The sequence below is a fragment of the Vanacampus margaritifer genome, chromosome 13 (assembly GCF_051991255.1).
Source record: "Vanacampus margaritifer isolate UIUO_Vmar chromosome 13, RoL_Vmar_1.0, whole genome shotgun sequence".
NCBI classification, from domain to species: Eukaryota; Metazoa; Chordata; class Actinopteri; order Syngnathiformes; family Syngnathidae; genus Vanacampus; species Vanacampus margaritifer.
In genome coordinates, this window is record NC_135444.1 from 17075378 (window position 1) to 17093507 (window position 18130).

General features: G+C 39.6%; 3 protein-coding genes across 5 annotated transcripts; 2 read left to right on the plus strand and 1 right to left on the minus strand.

The window, feature by feature from the left end:
• The first annotated feature begins 148 nt into the window (after nucleotides 1-148).
• On the plus strand, nucleotides 149-5121 carry echdc2 (enoyl CoA hydratase domain containing 2). Of its 2 annotated transcripts, XM_077584725.1 has the most exons (11): nucleotides 166-436; nucleotides 1284-1351; nucleotides 1433-1520; nucleotides 1930-2016; nucleotides 2090-2182; nucleotides 2911-2967; nucleotides 3047-3109; nucleotides 3229-3353; nucleotides 4653-4703; nucleotides 4778-4825; nucleotides 4918-5121. In XM_077584725.1, the coding sequence occupies exons 1-11, from the start codon at nucleotides 262-264 to the stop codon at nucleotides 4993-4995; spliced, it is 933 nt and encodes a 310-aa protein (XP_077440851.1). In that variant the 5' UTR covers nucleotides 166-261; the 3' UTR covers nucleotides 4996-5121. The 2 variants fall into 2 exon arrangements, with proteins under 2 accessions (XP_077440852.1, XP_077440851.1); XM_077584726.1 differs by lacking the exons at nucleotides 4653-4703; nucleotides 4778-4825; nucleotides 4918-5121 and adding an exon at nucleotides 3476-4040 and having other exon boundaries at nucleotides 149-436.
• zyg11 (zyg-11 family member, cell cycle regulator) lies at nucleotides 5111-15242 on the minus strand. 2 transcript variants are annotated; one of them, XM_077584718.1, is made up of 18 exons: nucleotides 15028-15242; nucleotides 14608-14773; nucleotides 14144-14355; nucleotides 12967-13284; nucleotides 12772-12885; nucleotides 12447-12563; nucleotides 11910-12050; nucleotides 11674-11850; nucleotides 10482-10546; nucleotides 10308-10407; nucleotides 10190-10240; nucleotides 9952-10113; nucleotides 9704-9751; nucleotides 9284-9481; nucleotides 9141-9193; nucleotides 7730-7827; nucleotides 7431-7623; nucleotides 5111-7330 (listed from the first exon to the last, which is right to left on the minus strand). In XM_077584718.1, exons 1-17 carry the CDS (start codon nucleotides 15091-15093, stop codon nucleotides 7442-7444), a joined length of 2268 nt encoding a protein of 755 aa, XP_077440844.1. In that variant the 5' UTR covers nucleotides 15094-15242; the 3' UTR covers nucleotides 5111-7330; nucleotides 7431-7441. The 2 variants fall into 2 exon arrangements, with proteins under 2 accessions (XP_077440844.1, XP_077440845.1); XM_077584719.1 differs by having other exon boundaries at nucleotides 14855-15160.
• Nucleotides 15185-17478, plus strand: coa7 (cytochrome c oxidase assembly factor 7). Its single transcript, XM_077584727.1, has 2 exons — nucleotides 15185-16157; nucleotides 16893-17478. The coding sequence occupies exons 1-2, from the start codon at nucleotides 15914-15916 to the stop codon at nucleotides 17336-17338; spliced, it is 690 nt and encodes a 229-aa protein (XP_077440853.1). The 5' UTR covers nucleotides 15185-15913; the 3' UTR covers nucleotides 17339-17478.
• The last annotated feature ends 652 nt before the right edge of the window (nucleotides 17479-18130 follow it).

Consider the following 18130-nt stretch of genomic DNA (forward strand, 5'->3'; position numbering starts at 1 on the left):
AGCCAACAATTCCTCGCCAACAACAACCGTACAGCTGCGTTCAAAGACCACTCGAAACGTCAGACAAATGACAACACACCTCGAATAAGTAAAAAAATAAGCCTTCTATATGGGAAACGTGATCGCTACGGTGGAAAAGGTAGCTGATGATTCCCAGCTGTAAACTCTTAAAGCGCCTCCTCCGCATTGTCAACCAGGAAGAAACTCACGGCAAACTTCCTGCAACGCTGCGGATGTGCGTCATCCTCCACAAAAGCGAGCATGTCGTCGTTACTGCTCCGCGGCTTGTCGTCCTCGCTCGCTGGTTCCCATGGGGCACGAGTGCTGACGGCCGTAGCCGGCTTCTGTGGCACTCGGGGCGGCAAGCAGCAACACACGGAGGCCGGAAGTAGCGCCCCGGAGGTGGAACTCAAGAGACTCCCCGGGAAGGACGAAGGTGGAACACAAGTCTCACAGTTTGATACACGTCATATTCATGCTAAACATAACAAATGCAAATTATTTTATTATTATTATTATTAATAGTGGTTGTGAAAGGTGTACTTTGATGAGCTTTGTACAATTTGATTGGATGCTTCATAAAAATAAATACATAAAATAACTCTTCTAGTTCAGCATTTTGGAGTGGTTGGAGACTGGTCTTTGATGACTTTTTCATTTCTTTGATAACTTTTTTGAGGTAAACATTGTGTGGATTTGGTAGGTGACTCATCATTGTTCTTCTTCCAAAAGTATAGTAAATCACACCTGATTCTAGTCAGCACTTGAGCAGCAGCATTTCAGATTGAGCAGAGGCGTTGTATTATTATTATTATTATTATTATTATTTTTGCTTTAGTTCTTTCAGAGACTTTATTGAGGTAAACATAAACAATATGCAAATGTTGTGGAATGCTCATCATGCTTGTCTAAAAAATTGGGGGAACATTACACTTATAATTCTAGTCGGTACTCGGGCTGCAGTATTTTACACCTGTTGGAGGCTTATTTTGACAAACTTCTTTGAGGCCTACTCACAATGTTACTTTACTATTTCACAAAGGATTAAGAACCTTCTAACGTCTCCAAGATCTCGGCAGCACTCGGGCTGCAGCATTGTGGAGCAAATACTGCCTTGTGTGTTACCAACTTTTGGCCCTCGTCAACCATTTGCAGCATGCAGCAAGTTCACAACTAATCATTGACTCAATTTATTCTACGCTTTTTGAAGTTCTGTACTAGAATAATTCCGATTTCATGCCGCTTTATACTTGTACTAAATTGTATTCGTTCTCTTCTTTTAGGCATTGTGGAGGTGCTCATGTGCAGACATAAGGCGCGGAACGCTTTGGGCCATGCATTTGTGTCACAGGTGCGCACACATGGTCGCACATCATGCACACGCACACACATGACGACTTGAGTCAAGTAAAGTAAAGTATTGTGTGAGCAGATGAGGGAGCTGGTGTCTATGGTGTCCAGTGACTCGACAGTGCACGTGCTTGTCTTCAGGAGTTTAGTTCCTGGAGTTTTCTGTGCAGGTGAGCGCTGACTTCTAGTAAAGCTAAAAATATATATATATTTAAAAAAAAAAAAAACTACTCATATGGCTTGCTTAAAAGAAAAAAAATGGTTTACAATTAAATTTTATGATTTTTTTACATTATTGGTTTGTTTTTAGAAAATGTTGCTTTGGATTTATTTAACATTTTGAGATTTTTTCCTCCAGGAAATTAGGTTAAAAATTCAAACCACTTGAACTATGAGGCGTATATATTTTGGGAAAAAAATTGGTTTAGATGAAAATTGCTTGACTTTTAAAGCATTTTTTTTTTTTTAAAGAAAATGCTCAATTGAAAGTCAAATTGTTTGAACCATGTGGCATATATGTTTTCACAAATGTGGTATGAAATTCAAATTGTTAAAGGTCGTTTTTGCTGATCCTTGCAGGAGCAGACCTAAAGGAAAGGGCTTTGATGAACAACAAGGAGTCCGATCTGTTTGTTCACGGACTGCGATCCCTCATGACTCAGATTGGTAAGAAAGGAACAAATTTGAAGCTTTCCCATTTTGAATGTAAAAAAAACTTGATTTGCTTCTTCTGTGTCAGCCTTGTTGCCAATGCCCACCATAGCGGCCATCGACGGTGTGGCCGTGGGAGGTGGACTGGAGCTTGCTTTGGCCTGTGATCTCCGCACCGCTGGTGAGCGGCATTTTCAAATTCTTTCGAGGGATTTTGTTTGAATGAGGCCTGATTGAAAATAGTAATTGTTAAAACTTTTAAAGGGATATTTTTCCAAAATTTTAATTTTAATTAAATGCTGCACTTTTGAGCTCTAAATTTGCAGGAAATTTTCATTACAAATTTGAGGTATTTTTCCAGGAAAAAATTGGATTCACATTATTTAAATTTTGAGGCATATTTTCACCCAGAAACTTTAAACCTTTAAAGTACATCGTTTTCTAAAAAAAATAAAAATAAAAATAATAATAATAATAATAATTCTTTAACCTATAATAGTTTTTGCAGTTATTTATCTATTTTTTGTTATTTATTTATTCTTGGCCCATTGAAGCACATTTTTAATTTAGTAGAAAATGAATTTGTTTTGTTTTTAAGCACGTTATTCTAGAACATTTTGGTGAAAAATTGTTTGACCTTCAAGGCATATTTTTCCAAGATTTTCTTCAGTTTCAAATTCAAATCTTTGGACTTTTGAAAATTCTCAATTTAAAATTGAAATAGTTTTAACATCAACATTTTAAACTCCACAAAGCACCTTTTTAAAAGACGTAGGTTTAAAATTTGTACTGTTTTGAGTTTTGACACGCATTCATCCAGAACATTTTCATTCAACATTCTAACTGCTTAGGCCTTAATGATGCTCATCATCTTCAACCTTTACTCGTCCTCTTGTGTTTTCCCCCTAGCATGTTCTGCACAGATGGGCCTGATTGAGACGACACGGGGGCTGCTCCCGGGGGCCGGTAAAACGTCACGCTCCAAAATCCTTACCGGGGGCAAAGAAATCCTTGACTTTGAGGTTGTTTTTTTTTCTCGGCACAGGGGGCAGTCAGAGGCTGCCTCGCACCGTGGGACTGGCACTGGCAAAGGAGCTCGTCTTCACAGGTGGTATATGAACCCGCAAAAAAAAGATCAAATTTGCAATAGAGGGTTGAGCGGAATGATTTTGAGAAAAAAAAAATCTAAATTTTTTCCCCTCATTGCGATTGTGATTTATTATGCAGGGAGGTGCGTGGGGGGGCAGGCTGCCGCCGAGATGGGTCTGGTGAACAGAGCGGTGCAGCAGGACCAGACAGGAGAGGCGGCGTACACGGAAGCGCTCGGCCTGGCCAGAGAGATCCTGCCCCAGGTCTGCCTCCATCTTCTCCTCAGACCATTAAATCTTCCTTCAATTTATCTTCACACCCCCCCCCCCCCCTCCTCACATTTTCCTCTGCGGGCTTCTGTCGTTCTGTATTTCTTCTACTCCAGCTCAGACGCCTGCAGTTAGCAAGGCCACGGTGGCGGCAAAGTGGAGAAATGGGCCAACCATGGCGTACACACAAAGCGTAGCACAATAAGCTAGTGTGAAGTTAAAAATGTTTACAAAATACTAATCTTTTACAGAATGTTTCTCAATTGGAATACAGTGAAGGGATAGAGACAAAATGAACATTTACCAATGGACGCTGCAATTAATTCTGTTCTTGCAGAATTAATTGTTGAATGTTGAACAGCGAGAGGCGCTTTGTGAAATTTTTGCTGGTAAAGATGTTTGTGTATTTTTCCACCCTTTGACAAGAATAAAGGCGACATTTTCATCCGTGGCCGTGATTGGTCAAAACAAACGTGCACAATTGCAGCATCGTCCAATCAGCTCGAAGAATTGTACCGAATGTCCGGCCTTTCCCGAGCAAGTCCCAGATTGACATTGTGGAGAACTCCTTTGAGTGAATCACAATTTCAATCTGGCTATTGCCAGGTTCTAGAGACTGTGCCCTGCCTCAAATAATTGAGCCCTCAAAAAGATTTGTAGATAGATGCCTGTTGATGCTGCAAGAGGGCTACGTAGGATTACTTTTGATTTGTCAAATTCAAATTTTTGTTTGATCAGGAATAATTTTCCAGAATTTTATTTTTTTTCAAAATATTAATTTTTTATTTAATTCATTATTATTTATTTTATTTTAAATAGGTTTGCAATTCAAATTGTTTAACTTTTGAATTCTATTTCCTCAAAAAATTGTGCTTCAAAATTCAAATTTATGACTTTTGAGCCATATTTTTCATGAATTTTTGAAAATTCTAATGATCGGATTTAATTGAAATGATTGGTCTTTTGATGCATATTTTTCCAGAAAAATTTGATTTGAAATTCTAATTGTTTGACTTTTGTAAAGTTCAAAGTTAAAATTCAATCTGTTTGACCCGTAAGGCAAATTTTACCAAAATCCTATTAAATTTGGCTATATTTCAGCTTTTAAAGGACTTTTTTTTTGTCAACTCAAGTACTTCCATCCAGGTGTTAGCATTTCCTGCAGAAGTTAAGGATGCCTGCATTTGAAATAATTGTCATGAATTGTTGAATTGTTTCCCTGCAAAGTTCAGATGAGAACGATTGAATCAAAGTTTTGTTTGACTTGAGTCAAATGACCAAACTTTCCACCAGGCTCCCATCGCTGTGCGTATGGCCAAAGAGGCGATGAACAGAGGCATGGAGGTATACAAGTTGATTAGCATTGTCGACATTTGACACCAATTGGATGCCATGACTGACATTTGACTATTTCTAAGGTTGACATCACCTCAGCGATGGCCATCGAGAGGATGTGTTACGCTCGGGTAAACGATGACTCCGGTTGTGTTCAGCTTTTGCGTTGGCTCTCGGTAGCTTGCCAACATAATAAAGATGGCGGGTGTGTCGACCATTTCAGGTCATCCCGACACGGGACAGACGGGAGGGGATGGCGGCCTTCATAGAGAAGAGACCTCCGCGATACATTGGCGAATAAGCTGTTTTTACTTTTTGGAATGAATCACTTTTTTTTTCTCCTTCATCAATGACACTAACTCATAAGGAATCAGTCAAAAAAATGTCAAGTATGGTACGAGTCAGCTAAATAAAACTTTAAATGGTATCTTCTTTATTTCCTCATTAGAACTCATGACCAGTAATATCAAAGTGGATACTTGCACCTCCTCCTTTTTTTTTTTTATTACAATGACTCAAATAATTAAGAACAAAATAACAGCATACAATAAAATATGATGCAACTCTTAACAAGCTAATACGGTTTCTCCTTTCGAGCATATTTACACATTCCTTAACTGCTTTGAAGCTAACAAACATGTCGACTCATCTTACAGGGATAAAATCATGTTACGAGAAAAAAAAAAGTCGTAAAAAATGGACGCATTTTGTGGCTATGTGAATAAAAGAAAATCACTATACAGGAATAAAGTCACGATGTTGCGAAAATGAAGTTGTAAAAGAGAATAAAATCAAAATATTTAGAATAAAGTCATGATGTTTATGAAAATAGTCGTGAAGTCACAAGAATAGTCTTAACATGAGTGTCATTATGTGGCAGGAATCAAGTTAGTAAGTACAGAAGAATAAAGAAGATTAAGATTAGAGCTGTCAAACAATTATTTTTTTAAATCAGATTAATCACGATCATTTTAGAATTTTGATTAATCACAATTAATCGCTTAATAATGCTTAATAATTGCTTTTTTAACAAAAAATGTTCCCCGCCAAATTTGAAGAGCATCGGTTATGTTTTAATTCTTTTGACATTTAATGTTATGAGGACGTCTTCCGCATTTTTTGATCCACTGCACACGCTCATCTAATCAGTTAATTACTTGCATAATTTAAAATGAGGAAAAGAATGACCCCAATATTTTGACATGAACAAATGTTCTAAATGTGATATGCAAACATTCATTATTATTATTTTATTATTATTAATGTGCTACCTTTAAACGTAGCTACCCGCTGTCACGCTAAAGGATAATCTAGTCAAAATTAATTGATCTGCGTTAATTCATGATTAATGCGATAATTTTTTTGTGATTAATTAATCAGTTAACGCTTTAACTTTGACAGCACTAATTAAGATTAAAGTCCGTATTATGAGAACAAAATGTAGTTGAGTTATGAGAATGTGTTACAAAAATAAAGTTATGTTACCAGTACTGCTGTCAAAGGTAAAGTATTAACTCATTGATTCATCACAAAAAAAATATTGCATTAATCATGTATGAACGCAAATTAACTCTTTGACTGCCAGACGTTTTCAGAAAAGGGATGCCGTGGGTGCCAGCCGATTTTAAGCAGTTTGACTGATCTTTCAAGGTCCATAGAAAATTATGTGTTTGGACTATGGAAACACACATACTACCAAATGAAAGATTGGACTCTCATCTTTCATCAGAAAAAAAAGTTTGTTTCTACCTTATTCCGTTTTTCAGTAATCAACAATAGAAAATGGTTAGTTTCACCTCTGTTTTGAAACAAACGTCTTTTAACGTCTTTGGCACTCCTCCATAGGATTTTACTAAACGTTATTTAACGTTTTTGGCAGTCAAAGAGTTAATCACAAGAATTAACACACTTCAAATTTGGTGGGCAAAAAAATGTTGATAAACACCTTTTTAATGAAGTGATTAATCATGACTCTAAAATGTGATTAATCTGATTTACAAATTTAAGCGTTTGACAGCTCTAATTTTTTGACAGATAAATTATGAACATTTTACTGTATATAGTTCTACCCCCCCCCCTAATATTACAACTTTATTTTTGTTGAAATGAAGACTTCCATCTAATATTAGACTTCATTTCATGTAAAACTACCAATTATTTTCGCAGTACTTCGACGGCATGTAATATAATATAATAACATCATGAGTTATACATTTTGCGAGAAAATGTAATTTAAACAAAAGAGAGATTTGCTAAATTATTTGTAAAATGACAACTTTATCCTGAGATTACATTTCTTTGTCGACTGTTTTTCTCGTAAAATGACACATTATTCTCTGTAGTATTAGGACTTGACACTGCAACCAAAGTTACGATGTCACTCCATCGCCATCCTCTCTATCTTATCCTAAATGACATTATTGACCTCTGTTTCATATTCGTTATGTTGTCATTTGACAGCACCTAAAGTATCATTGCGGCATGCTCCGGCTCGTCAAACAAGAACGAAATCTCATCGACTTTGAAGCGTGCTAGTAACATTCGTATGTAATATAAATAAGGTTTGTGTGCAAACAACTGCGTACTCTCTGCCCATTCACTGGAGACACTCACTCGGGTCTTGCAGGCTTGCTTACCTGAAAGAGAAACATAATTAGTTCTCTTGCATATACAATTTGAAGGGGGACTGTATTTTTATTTTGTATGATTTAAGACTTAATTGTTTATTTTTATTACCCTGGTGGAGTTTATGGACGTGGTGGCGGGCAGACGGCGCTGGAGTGACCCATGCGCACCCGGTGGCGTTCCAGGCTTTCCAATATGCTCTCGGTAAGATGCCCGACGTCCGGGTGTGTTTGTGGGTTGGCGTGCACCCGCTCCAGCTGCAGCAGGCCTCCTTCCTCCAACAGCATACTGCAATAGCGCCCGGCTGAGTACAAACACACTCAACTGTCACAAATATTCATAAAACTGCAAATCCCGCCTATTTGCAAATGTCTTTTTTGCTGAAAAACGAAACGACTTGTCTCACTCACCGTTCTTGCTGCAGACATGTTGCATGGCCCACGCAGCCCACAGCTGGACTCCTGGCGTGTGGAAACACTCCAGCAGGGGAAAGAAGGGATTAAATGACCTAAAGGACGACATGCATGTACGTCAGCAGTATTTTTATAGCATTTTGATGTCTTTGTAAGTCCTACAAAAAGCTGTTTGTGCATTTGTTCAATATCCATCTAGTATGTTCTTTGTCCTCACTTGTAAGACAATTCAGTGCTCGAGTAGAACGACTACGACGTGAGAAGTTAAACCTTAACAGTGAACTGAAATTTCTGGCTAGAGAGAAATATATACAGTAGGCCTATATATAGGGCAGGGCATAGGCAAACTAGGTGGTCGCCTAGGGCACCACCTAGTGGAGGGGGCACCAAATTGCAGGGCAAAAAAAAAGATAAAAAATATTTCCCCCCTCCTCATGTTTCCTAAAATAAAATATGTTATACAGTGTTTCCTCGTTTTCCAAAAAAATACCCGCAATAAACCATCAATCCGTCATTCGTCGATTGCTCAGCAAAATCAGCGTCCGTGTCGATGTTTTTTGCCATTTGAAGTGGGCATCCGTCAATGTTCTGTCATTGTCAATCCGTCACCAAAATTTATTGACAGATTGACGGATGAGAACCCCCTTCCGTCAAGTTCGTCAATTTTCGAAGTTTCCCGTCAATTGTCAACAAAATGGGCGTCAGTTATTGACGGAATGCCCACCTCTGTGTTTATATATTTATTTTTGTATTACTTTTTTTTTCAAATATATTGTACATAGTTTGAAAACATTTTGTTGTTTATGTCAGTTAGCACAAATTAATTGCACTAAACAGTTGCATTGCATAGTACTTTATTTATTTTTATTATTTGTAATTGTCATATATTTTTTTTTTTTTTGTACAATCTACACTTTTGCCTAGAGTTATTTATGTGTTGCAAGTTTTAAATTAGTTCAATTAATGAGTTTTTATTAGTGTTAGTTTTAATTCTTTTTTTTTTTTTGCCTTATTTTTGGACCAAAAGATATAAAAGTCATATATGTAAAAGATTACTAATTATATAAAGTACAATTCTCAAATGACCTTCTCCTGGATGGCCGTAGAGTTATGCAGAAATAAATCCATTTAAAATAAACCCCGAAAGATCACGTACTGTATGCAATTTAGGAAGGACATATTTGCTTTAATTATAGTTTTATGAACATACAATGTAGTTTTAGTTATCACCTTCTAAACACACTCGCGTTTTTATTCTATTTTGTCGATGACTTACATTTTAGTTTGACTTATTTCATTATTTTTTGTTATCTATAATAACCTTGGTGCGACCAAAGCACATCCTAGTACATAGTCCTCAAATTGGATGTCGATGATATTGAATAAATAGCTTTCCTTAATTTCATACCTGTAGGCCACCATCTCACAGTCAGGTGCAGGCCACTTCATGATGACATCGTGCTAGCAGAAGAGGAACATGTAAAGCTCAGTCTGACTTTTTTTTTTTTTTTTTTCTTTTTTAAATCACACTTTCCCAGTAATGGCTCTCACCAGCTGCTCCAGCAGGGAGGACCTGAGTTCGGGGCTGAGCGTCCAGGCGTCCTTTCCCCGCGACGTCAGGTGCGCCAGGATGCCGGCGGCGAAGTAGCTCACCTCCACCTCGGAGCTGTGCAGCAGAGTCCTGATGTGGTCCAGGAAGGTGTGGACCATCAGTTCGCAATGCAGCTCGCCTACCTCCGCTATGTTGTTCTAGCACACAAGAAGGTACACAGTGAACATGCGCTATATCACTCTGTGCGTGTTAAAGTGGCAGTTGTTTATAATTCTACGTAACAGCTATGCTAATTTATGCTAATTTCCATCTATATTTTAACCCATTCTACACCTGGGACAATGTTTAATTCTTTAGCTTTTTGCAACTTTTCATGATGATGCTTATCTTTTCAGTGTCCAATAATACAAATTGCTCACCAACAGGCCCAGAACCTTTTGCTGAATGGACGACTCGTTAGGGAAGGACTGTGAAGAAAGGGCAAAGCAAGTGAGTCAATACATTATTACAGCTAATTAATACAACGAGCTGAATGGCAAAAGTCACAAAAGGTGTTTGAACCACGAATGGCCCAATACATTTGCTGGTTCCGTTAGAATTGAATTCAGAGTCACATTCTGACATCATGAGACAAAACCAGCCCTAACAATTGAAAATGGCCGTGTACCTCTAGAACCTTGATGAACAGGTCGAGTCCTTGGTTCTCGATAAAATGGCGGCAAGTTGTCGGCGACTCGTCTGTGAGGTTCCACAGTGCGCTCAGGGTGAATTTAAGGGTGGCGTCGGCCATGCCCTGCGTGGCCTTCTGACGTACGATGTGGAGCAGTTGCTGCGGCAAAGCAGACGGCGGAGAGTATTTAAACCACAAAAAGGTGATCACTCTGAAGTCAAATTTGGATCGTTACCTTCACTATGAACAACTCTGCTCCCAGCTGAGCCGTTTGCTCTGTGGACAACTGGGAAAGACATTCAGAGGTTCATGTACACACACACACACACATGCATACGTGCACGCTAACATACCTTGGCAGCCAGTATGGAAATGATGGCCACCGCCATCCTCTGCATATTTTGATCCTCGTGATTGCAGAGCCACTGCATTACCAATTTTGCTGCCTCAAACCTTGAAAATGAGCACCAAAAAAATGTCTGTTTTTAAATGCTGCCGTTTTGGCCAGTTAAGCATTCACTTCCTACCTATTAAACGGAACCTCTTGTAAAATGCGGTCACTACAGAGGGACAGCAGGCAGTTCTTTTGTAACTGGAAAAAGAGAGAGGAACATGGTGTATGTGGCTGTCATTGTAGGGAGTGCATACACGGTATTGAGGTGCCAAGTCTAGCCCCAAATTCAATGTATTGAGTCGTTGCTATTTTTGGGGCAAGATGACACGCAAGACTCATCTATGTTGTTTGCACTCTTGATGTTGTAGGGAAAGCATACAGGCAAGTGGAGGCCATACACACACCAGGTTCATTTGTTTGTCTTTTTAGGGAGTGTATACACACTAAGCAACCATGCCAAGACTCGCGTCATTATCACATTTAATGTATATGGTTCATCCATTCATTTGTGCACCCATTTGGTCTAGTATCAAATAGGACAGTGTCCCATTTCATTTATATTTGTGATGGGATAAGGTACATGGATGGTTTTGAGTCTTATACTATTTCAAAATTTTCATGGGTATAATGTTTGTCTGTCTGTCTTTGTAGGGAGTGCAAACAGACAACTGGGGGCAATACATACTAATGCACCAACATGTTCAGCGATATTTTAACTTATTTAACCCTGGAGAACCCACGGGGTCAAATTTGGCCCCTATAAATTCTGCTACTCAAATAACAAAGACCTTTTTTTTCTTTTCTTTTTTTACAAATTTAACTTCAAAAGTCCAGAGTGCCACTTCTGACCCCTGCATGGGGCCATCTAGTGGATGAATATTGCACTTACATGAGCCAGAGTGGTGGTGACAAGATGGCTGCTGGCAACATGCTGTTTTGTTGAGTTGGAAATCAATCCAAACAAAACCATCTTCTCAGCAAACCATCAGATGGTAAAATTGTGTTTGTTTTTTTTGTTAATCTATTTCATATGATGTTGCAGAATGCCTAGGAGTATGTTTTATATATATATATTTTGATAAATTAGCAACTCTGAGGTAGTTAAAAAAACAAGGGTTAAAATTGAAAAAAACATATATTTTGGTGTTCAGTGAACTTATAGCAGTCATTTAATGTACAATTCATAATTTTCCAAAGAAGAAAAGGGTTCTTGGGTTCTCCAGGGTTATTTCATACATTTGGCACTATTGTTCACATACCCAAGTGAGCTGAGCTCATTTGATCCGGGTTGCAAAACAACAGCACCAAGTAGAACGAGTCTCTACCTGCTGGTGGTTGGGGAACGTCCTCATGGCCTCTAGCAGGAGCTGAGTGACGGTACTGAGCAGGCGGACCGGCATCCCGGCCGCCAGGTCCTGCTTGGTCAGGTTGAAGACGCATGCGCTCGCCGCCAGCTGGACATTGAGCGTGGCCTGGTGGTTCTTCATGCCGAGGACCACCAGCTGGAAAGACATTTTGCAGTCAGTGAAACTGAGGTTGACTGCACCGTGTGCGTCCGCACCTTTAAAATGTCGGGCCGAGGCTTCTCCATGACGTGCGTGAGGCTGAAGAGGTGGAAGAGCGCCTCTCGCACGAAACCCTCTCGCTCGCTGTAGCGGCGAAGCGCCTCGCAGATCTGCGTTTCGTTGGCTTCCCCTGTCACCTGTTTAAACACACACAAATCTTCATGTCGGTTCTAGCAATTTCACGGGTGGGTAAACTTGTCTGCTAAATATATAGATATTTTTAAACAGACAGATTGGCAAGTTGCACATGACGTAATAGAAGAAGAAAAAAAACAAGCTAAGTAAAAAGTGAAATGTTTTATTTGATTAATATATTTTTATTCCTGTTCATTGGTTTGTTTTGATATAAAATAATGCAAACTTATTTTATTTAAAATAAAATGAATTAGCAATTATAAAATACCATAAAAATGTGTCCATTTTTGTATTTACTATTTTTCTTTTATTTAAATGATTTATTGACTATAAATTGCCATTTTTATTTTATTATTTCTAATTAATTTACTATAATCAATTATACAAATAAATCCTACTTTCAGGTTTCCGTCTCCAGAGAGGAATTCAGAAAACCCGGCATCCGTGGCCAGAAGTCCAACAAAAGTCATTTGTGGTCTCTCTTCCACAAACGCCTTCACGGCCGCGTCTGTCACCTGGAAAAAGACATCTGATTATCAACATAGTTCAAATGTTTTTTGTAAAAGGTTTTTTCTAATTGCTTGTTTGCACTGCGTGTGCCTTGGCCTAACAAAGATTTGGGAAAAAATGGAAAACGGACGGATGAATTTGTAGTTAAATAATTTTCCCTGGACAAAGTTGTTTTTTTACTTTTCAATAACAATTAACTTTTGGGTTGGTTACCTGTTTCCTTCCCGACACGTCCAGGGAAACGAGAGCGGGAAGTATACCCGGTTGTCCGAGCAGCTGACGAGCGACGTCGGAGGTGAACTGTTTGTCATCGCTGATATCCAGGTGCTGCAAACAAACAGGTGCATACAAAATTTTTTAAAAAATACATTGGCGGGCCCTCGCCCTGGAACCTCCCGGTCCGCTCACCTGCAACAAATCTAGCTGGCCGATGACGCCCAGCAGCTGCGCCGTGCTCATCTCCAGCCTCTTCAGTTGGTGCAGCGTGAGCGAGCGCAGCCTCTCCCTCAGGCCCAGCAGCGGATTCAAGTTGGTGACAGACGTGTTGGACAGGTCCAGGCTCTCCAGCCGCGGCAAGGAGCACACGTCGGCCAGACCCGAGTCGTAGAAGTCCACGTTGGCCAGGGAGAGCGAGCGCAGGCCCTGCAGAGCGCCGAAGCCGTGGCGGCTCGGCTCCTCCAGGGAGGACATGGTGAGGCCCGTCAGCACCAGTCGCTGGAGAGACTCCTGTATTGCGGGAGGCGCGTGGGTTTCAGATGTCTGTTCTTGTGAGGAGTGCATACAGGCCACCATGTCCAGCCACAAATTGTACCTTTGGAAATCTTGTGTCATTGCTATTTTTTTGGGGATGATATATAAAAGTACAGGTTTCATCCATTTATACTTGTAGGGAGTGTATACAGGCCACAATATTTCGGAGTCTGATACCATGGTTACATTTGGCAGGAAATGACCAAATTGTCATCTGTTCATCTTGCTCTCACAATGTTTGAAGGAATGTATACAAGTAAATGGAGGCCATACATATGACTTATCTCACATCATGGCTATGTCTGACAAAAGGTTCATCTGTCGGATTTGCTCTCAAGATATTGTAGGGAGTGCATATGCAGACAAGTGAAGCCCGTACACACTACTGTAAAACCATATCTAGACCCAAATTGGATAGTTTTAAGTCTCATATTGTTGCAGTTTTAGACGGGAGATGACATAAAAGGATGACCTATCTGCTGTTGTGCTCATGATGTAGGGAGTGCATACAAGCAATTGGAAACCATGTGTGCCACTATATTTACCTGAGAGTTTCATATGATTGCTAGTTTTGATGGATTTGTCTGTCTGTTGCGCTCCTGATGTTGTAGGGAGAGCATACAGGCAAATTGTCTTAGATAAATGTAAGAACTTGCCAAGCAATTTGAAGATTATTTAGTAAAAACTTACAGTACAATTATACGAATACATACTGGACAATCATACATTATTGCTTAAACGTGTTGTAGGGATTCCATACATTTCCAAGGCCCCAATAGAAAACAAAAGAGGTTAAACTGAATAGCAGGCATTTTCCACCAGCATACTTTCTTACCTGACAACATTTATTTGTGGCCAGCCCGTGCAGAATGTCTGGGATTGTGAGGTCGGCGTTGACTCGAGCAGCGTCCAGCTCTAACAGCCTGTGAGGACAGAGGGCTCGCTGGAATGCCTCGGCTGATATGCGCGCCGTGCGGACGCATGCTCTTCTCAGCCGAAGGTACTCGCAGTTCCGGAACACGCCCACCGTGCTGTCGTTCAGTAGACCTGCCAAGGATATGTACAATAGTGTTGTACTACATTGCCATGTTTGATTAGAGATGACAACCAACCATCATCTCTGTCGTTGCACTCACGCTGTTGGAGGGAGTGCATACAGGCAAGTGGAGGTCAAACTATGTATTTTTTTACTTTTACTGAAGGAGATGAATCACAACATCTATAGTAATTTCCCCAGAATATTTTTAACGGAAGCGAGTATGAGCTATTTTGCCTCCTCTGCTCTGTCCGTGTGTTTACCTTCGGTTGCCATTTTGGCCAGCAGCTGGTCTGCAAGCTCCTGAGGGAAGAGCACGGCCTCCCGGAAGCACAGAGACCCGTCGGCGCGCTTCATGCACAAGCATTCCAGGTTCTGGCTCACAAAGGTGAGACACAGGTCCGTCAGGCTCGCCGGGGATGCCTCGTCCTGCGGAACACACAGCAGCACCTCGTCGAGCACAGAAACCAGTCGAACGTGAAGCCGAGACAGAGAGAAAGCAAAACCTACCGCATTGAGAAAGACAGAGGCCATTGCTATGGAACTATTCTAACCTATGCGACAAGCAAGTGTTATCCTCACAGGTTGTGTAATGGCTCCAGCTTGGCCGGTCCTCTTGCCCCAACACCGGGCCAACTGCTAAGACGACCGGGGAAGCTAACTACGCTAACTAGCTAGCTCACTTGTTGTCGCCTCCGGTTGCTCTCCGAACCAAAGCGCCGACGACTGTCCACTTTGTTGCAAATCATGTTTATGGCTTGCTTACAGTTAGGATATTATGTCATTAGGTGAAGCGTAAGCGTGTATTACGCCTTTATGTGTGTGTGGGGGGGAAAGTAGTCAGGGCTATTTTTGACGTGACAGACCGTAAACAAAAGGTCGCAACTCCGGAAGTAGATTAGAGGCGAGGAGGCGGGTCTACTAAAACCTGTGAGCCACTGTTACGAAATAAAACCCTTAATTATTATTTGGCACAACCAAAACACATACTATATTTGATAGCATATTATGTTTGTCTCTTTTTCGTTAACTGTATAACTACGAGGTGGGACTCTGCGATTGGTATACGGAAGCCTGTGAGGTGAAAACTGTAATTTGCCTCTTTTAAAAATTAAAAAATACAATTTTAAATTTTGCAGAACTGACTTCCTTAAGGTTTTTTTCAACAGAAAAATATTAATCTTTAATAACTATAGTAGAGGTATTGTTATATTTAACGGAAAATCTACGAAAGCCTACTCACTTATTACAGGAAGTAGTAACTCACTACAGGAAGTAGTAAGTGAGGAGGCGGGTCTACGGAAGTTACGCTGTAATGGGTTGGCTTACAGCACATGCTAAGTGGTACATTGAGTTACCTCCTTTCTTTTTACGATTTTAAAGTCAGTTATTGTTATACCGTTCTGTAATTTAATCAGTGGTAAGGTAACAATCTCTTGATGCGGAAGATATCTTAAAATTGGCGTTGTTGAAAATCAGGCCATATATAACACAGCAAGGTCATAACGAGTAACTTAGCGAGAAGTTCATTACATCTTTGGACATCAAAACTACATTTTGAACATCTAAATGGCGGGCATTAACTTTGAAGATGAGAAAGAAGTCAAGCAGTTTCTGGATATGTTGGGTGTGGAGTACAGCTACCATTGCTATAAGGAGAACGACCCCGAAGGATGCCAGAGGTTAGCAGAATACATGGAATCAGTGAAACGGAACTACGAGGCTACTGCACAGGTGCTCAAACACAACTGTGACAAACATACCCATGCAGGAAGCTGCTACAAACTGGGAAATTACCATGTCACAGGCAAAGGTACTATCTATCTATCTATCTATCTGTCTATCTGTCTGTCGATTTATCTAAAAGAAAAAATTATGAGAAAACTTTTTATTCTCAGAAAATATTCCAAGAAATGAAGCCAAACAGCCATACAGTACCTACATTTTTTTCAATAGATTTTTTTTCATTATTTATATGTTTGTTTTCATCTAAAATTACGAAATGTTCTCCAATATTACTACTTTCCCCCCAAAAACATCCTCAGAAATTGTTGCCATTTGTTAATGTATTATTTTTTTCATGTTCCCAATATCCAAATGTCTAAAATAGAATGTTTTTCATTGATATTTGTCTACTTTTTTTTTAAGAAAAAAAATATTCTTGTAAATTTAGTTATGTATCAAGTACTGTACTTGGAATTAGAAAAATATAAATTTAACCATGTAAATTATGCTTAATTTCTTACTCACATTTGTAAGTCTTTTCATGTCATATTTCCACTAAAGCTTATTCTCATAAATAGATTTAAATGGATGGATGGATATTGTGGTAATTTCCCTAAGTGTCTTTTTTATTTTTGGCATCTACTTCTTTAGAACTATCAAAAATATATATTTTCTTCTCATTAGCATTTACAAATAATTCTCTCCAATTTTACTAATTTAATAAATAATGTAGCTTTATTATCATACATTGAGATAAATAAAAATCGTAATTGCAATAAAATGAAAACCTCACATTATTCAGAATGGCAAATGTTCCCACTAGGTGGCGTGAGCAAATGCCTGAAAAGCGCCTACTCGTGCTTTATGCGAGCTTGCAACGCCGGTGGGAAGTTGTCCATCGACGCCTGCCACAACGTGGGTCTGCTGGCTCACAATGGGCAGGCCATCGAGGGCGCTGCCCCCGACCCGGACGCTGCCCGCTGCTACTACGAGAAGGCATGCGCTGGCGGCTTTGCCCCATCCTGCTTCAACCTCAGCACCTTGTACATGGTGGAAAACCCCCGAGGTGTCAAGCCAGACATGACCTTGGCGCTGAAGTACGCTACACGGGCCTGTGACCTGGGACACTTGTGGGGCTGCGCCAACGCCAGCCGCATGTACAAGCTGGGAGACGGCACCGAGAAGGATGACAAGAAGGCGGAAGAACTGAAGAAACGGGCCAGGGAACTGCACACTTTGCAAAATGAGCAGCAGCTCAAACTTGGGTAGTGAGAACAAAAAACCCGTGTGCTTGTGTCTGTGTGGTTCTCATAGACTCAGTTGTGATGTGAAAGTCATTGTATAAAATATGATTTAATTGCAACAATGATGTCTAATTATTGTGATAAAGAGAAAGAAAAATCTCAAAATTAGAAGTATTGTTTCGAGTTATAACACCCATGCAGACACACACTCATGCGGCCTCACCAACATCACCCTGCCGCACCAGACTCCTTTTAAAAACACATCTAACACAGACACTGCACTACAATAAAAAAAATTAGGTCAATACATTTAACAATGTGTTTAAAGGTGTTTTTTTGTGTGGGGGAGGTAAGGAGTATCAAAAATGTTTTTTTGTAATCTTATGGTTTTGCTATGTAGCAGATATTCACATATTCTGGAATGTATCCCCGCGAGAAAGGGGTTCCTCGCACAGCAGGAGTGCTGTAAAAATGACAAAGGAGTACAAGGGCCTCAATAAATTCTAAACATTACATATAAATATTCCAGGAAAGAGACAAATTCTAACGAAAAAAAATGTTACAAGAAAAATCATCTAAAAGTTGTAGTATGTGAAAAAGTTGAAATATTACAAGAAAATAAAATAGTAGAATTACATACAAATGTGCGATGTTATGATAAAAAAAAAAGTTGTATTATATAATGCTGCAATATTACAAGAAAGGTTTTAATGCTAGAAGAGAAAAGCTAATACAGTATTACATGCAAAAGTAGCAATTTAATAAAGAAGTTGTATTGTAACTTAAAACACAAGTAAAATGAAAAAAAAGGGGGCAA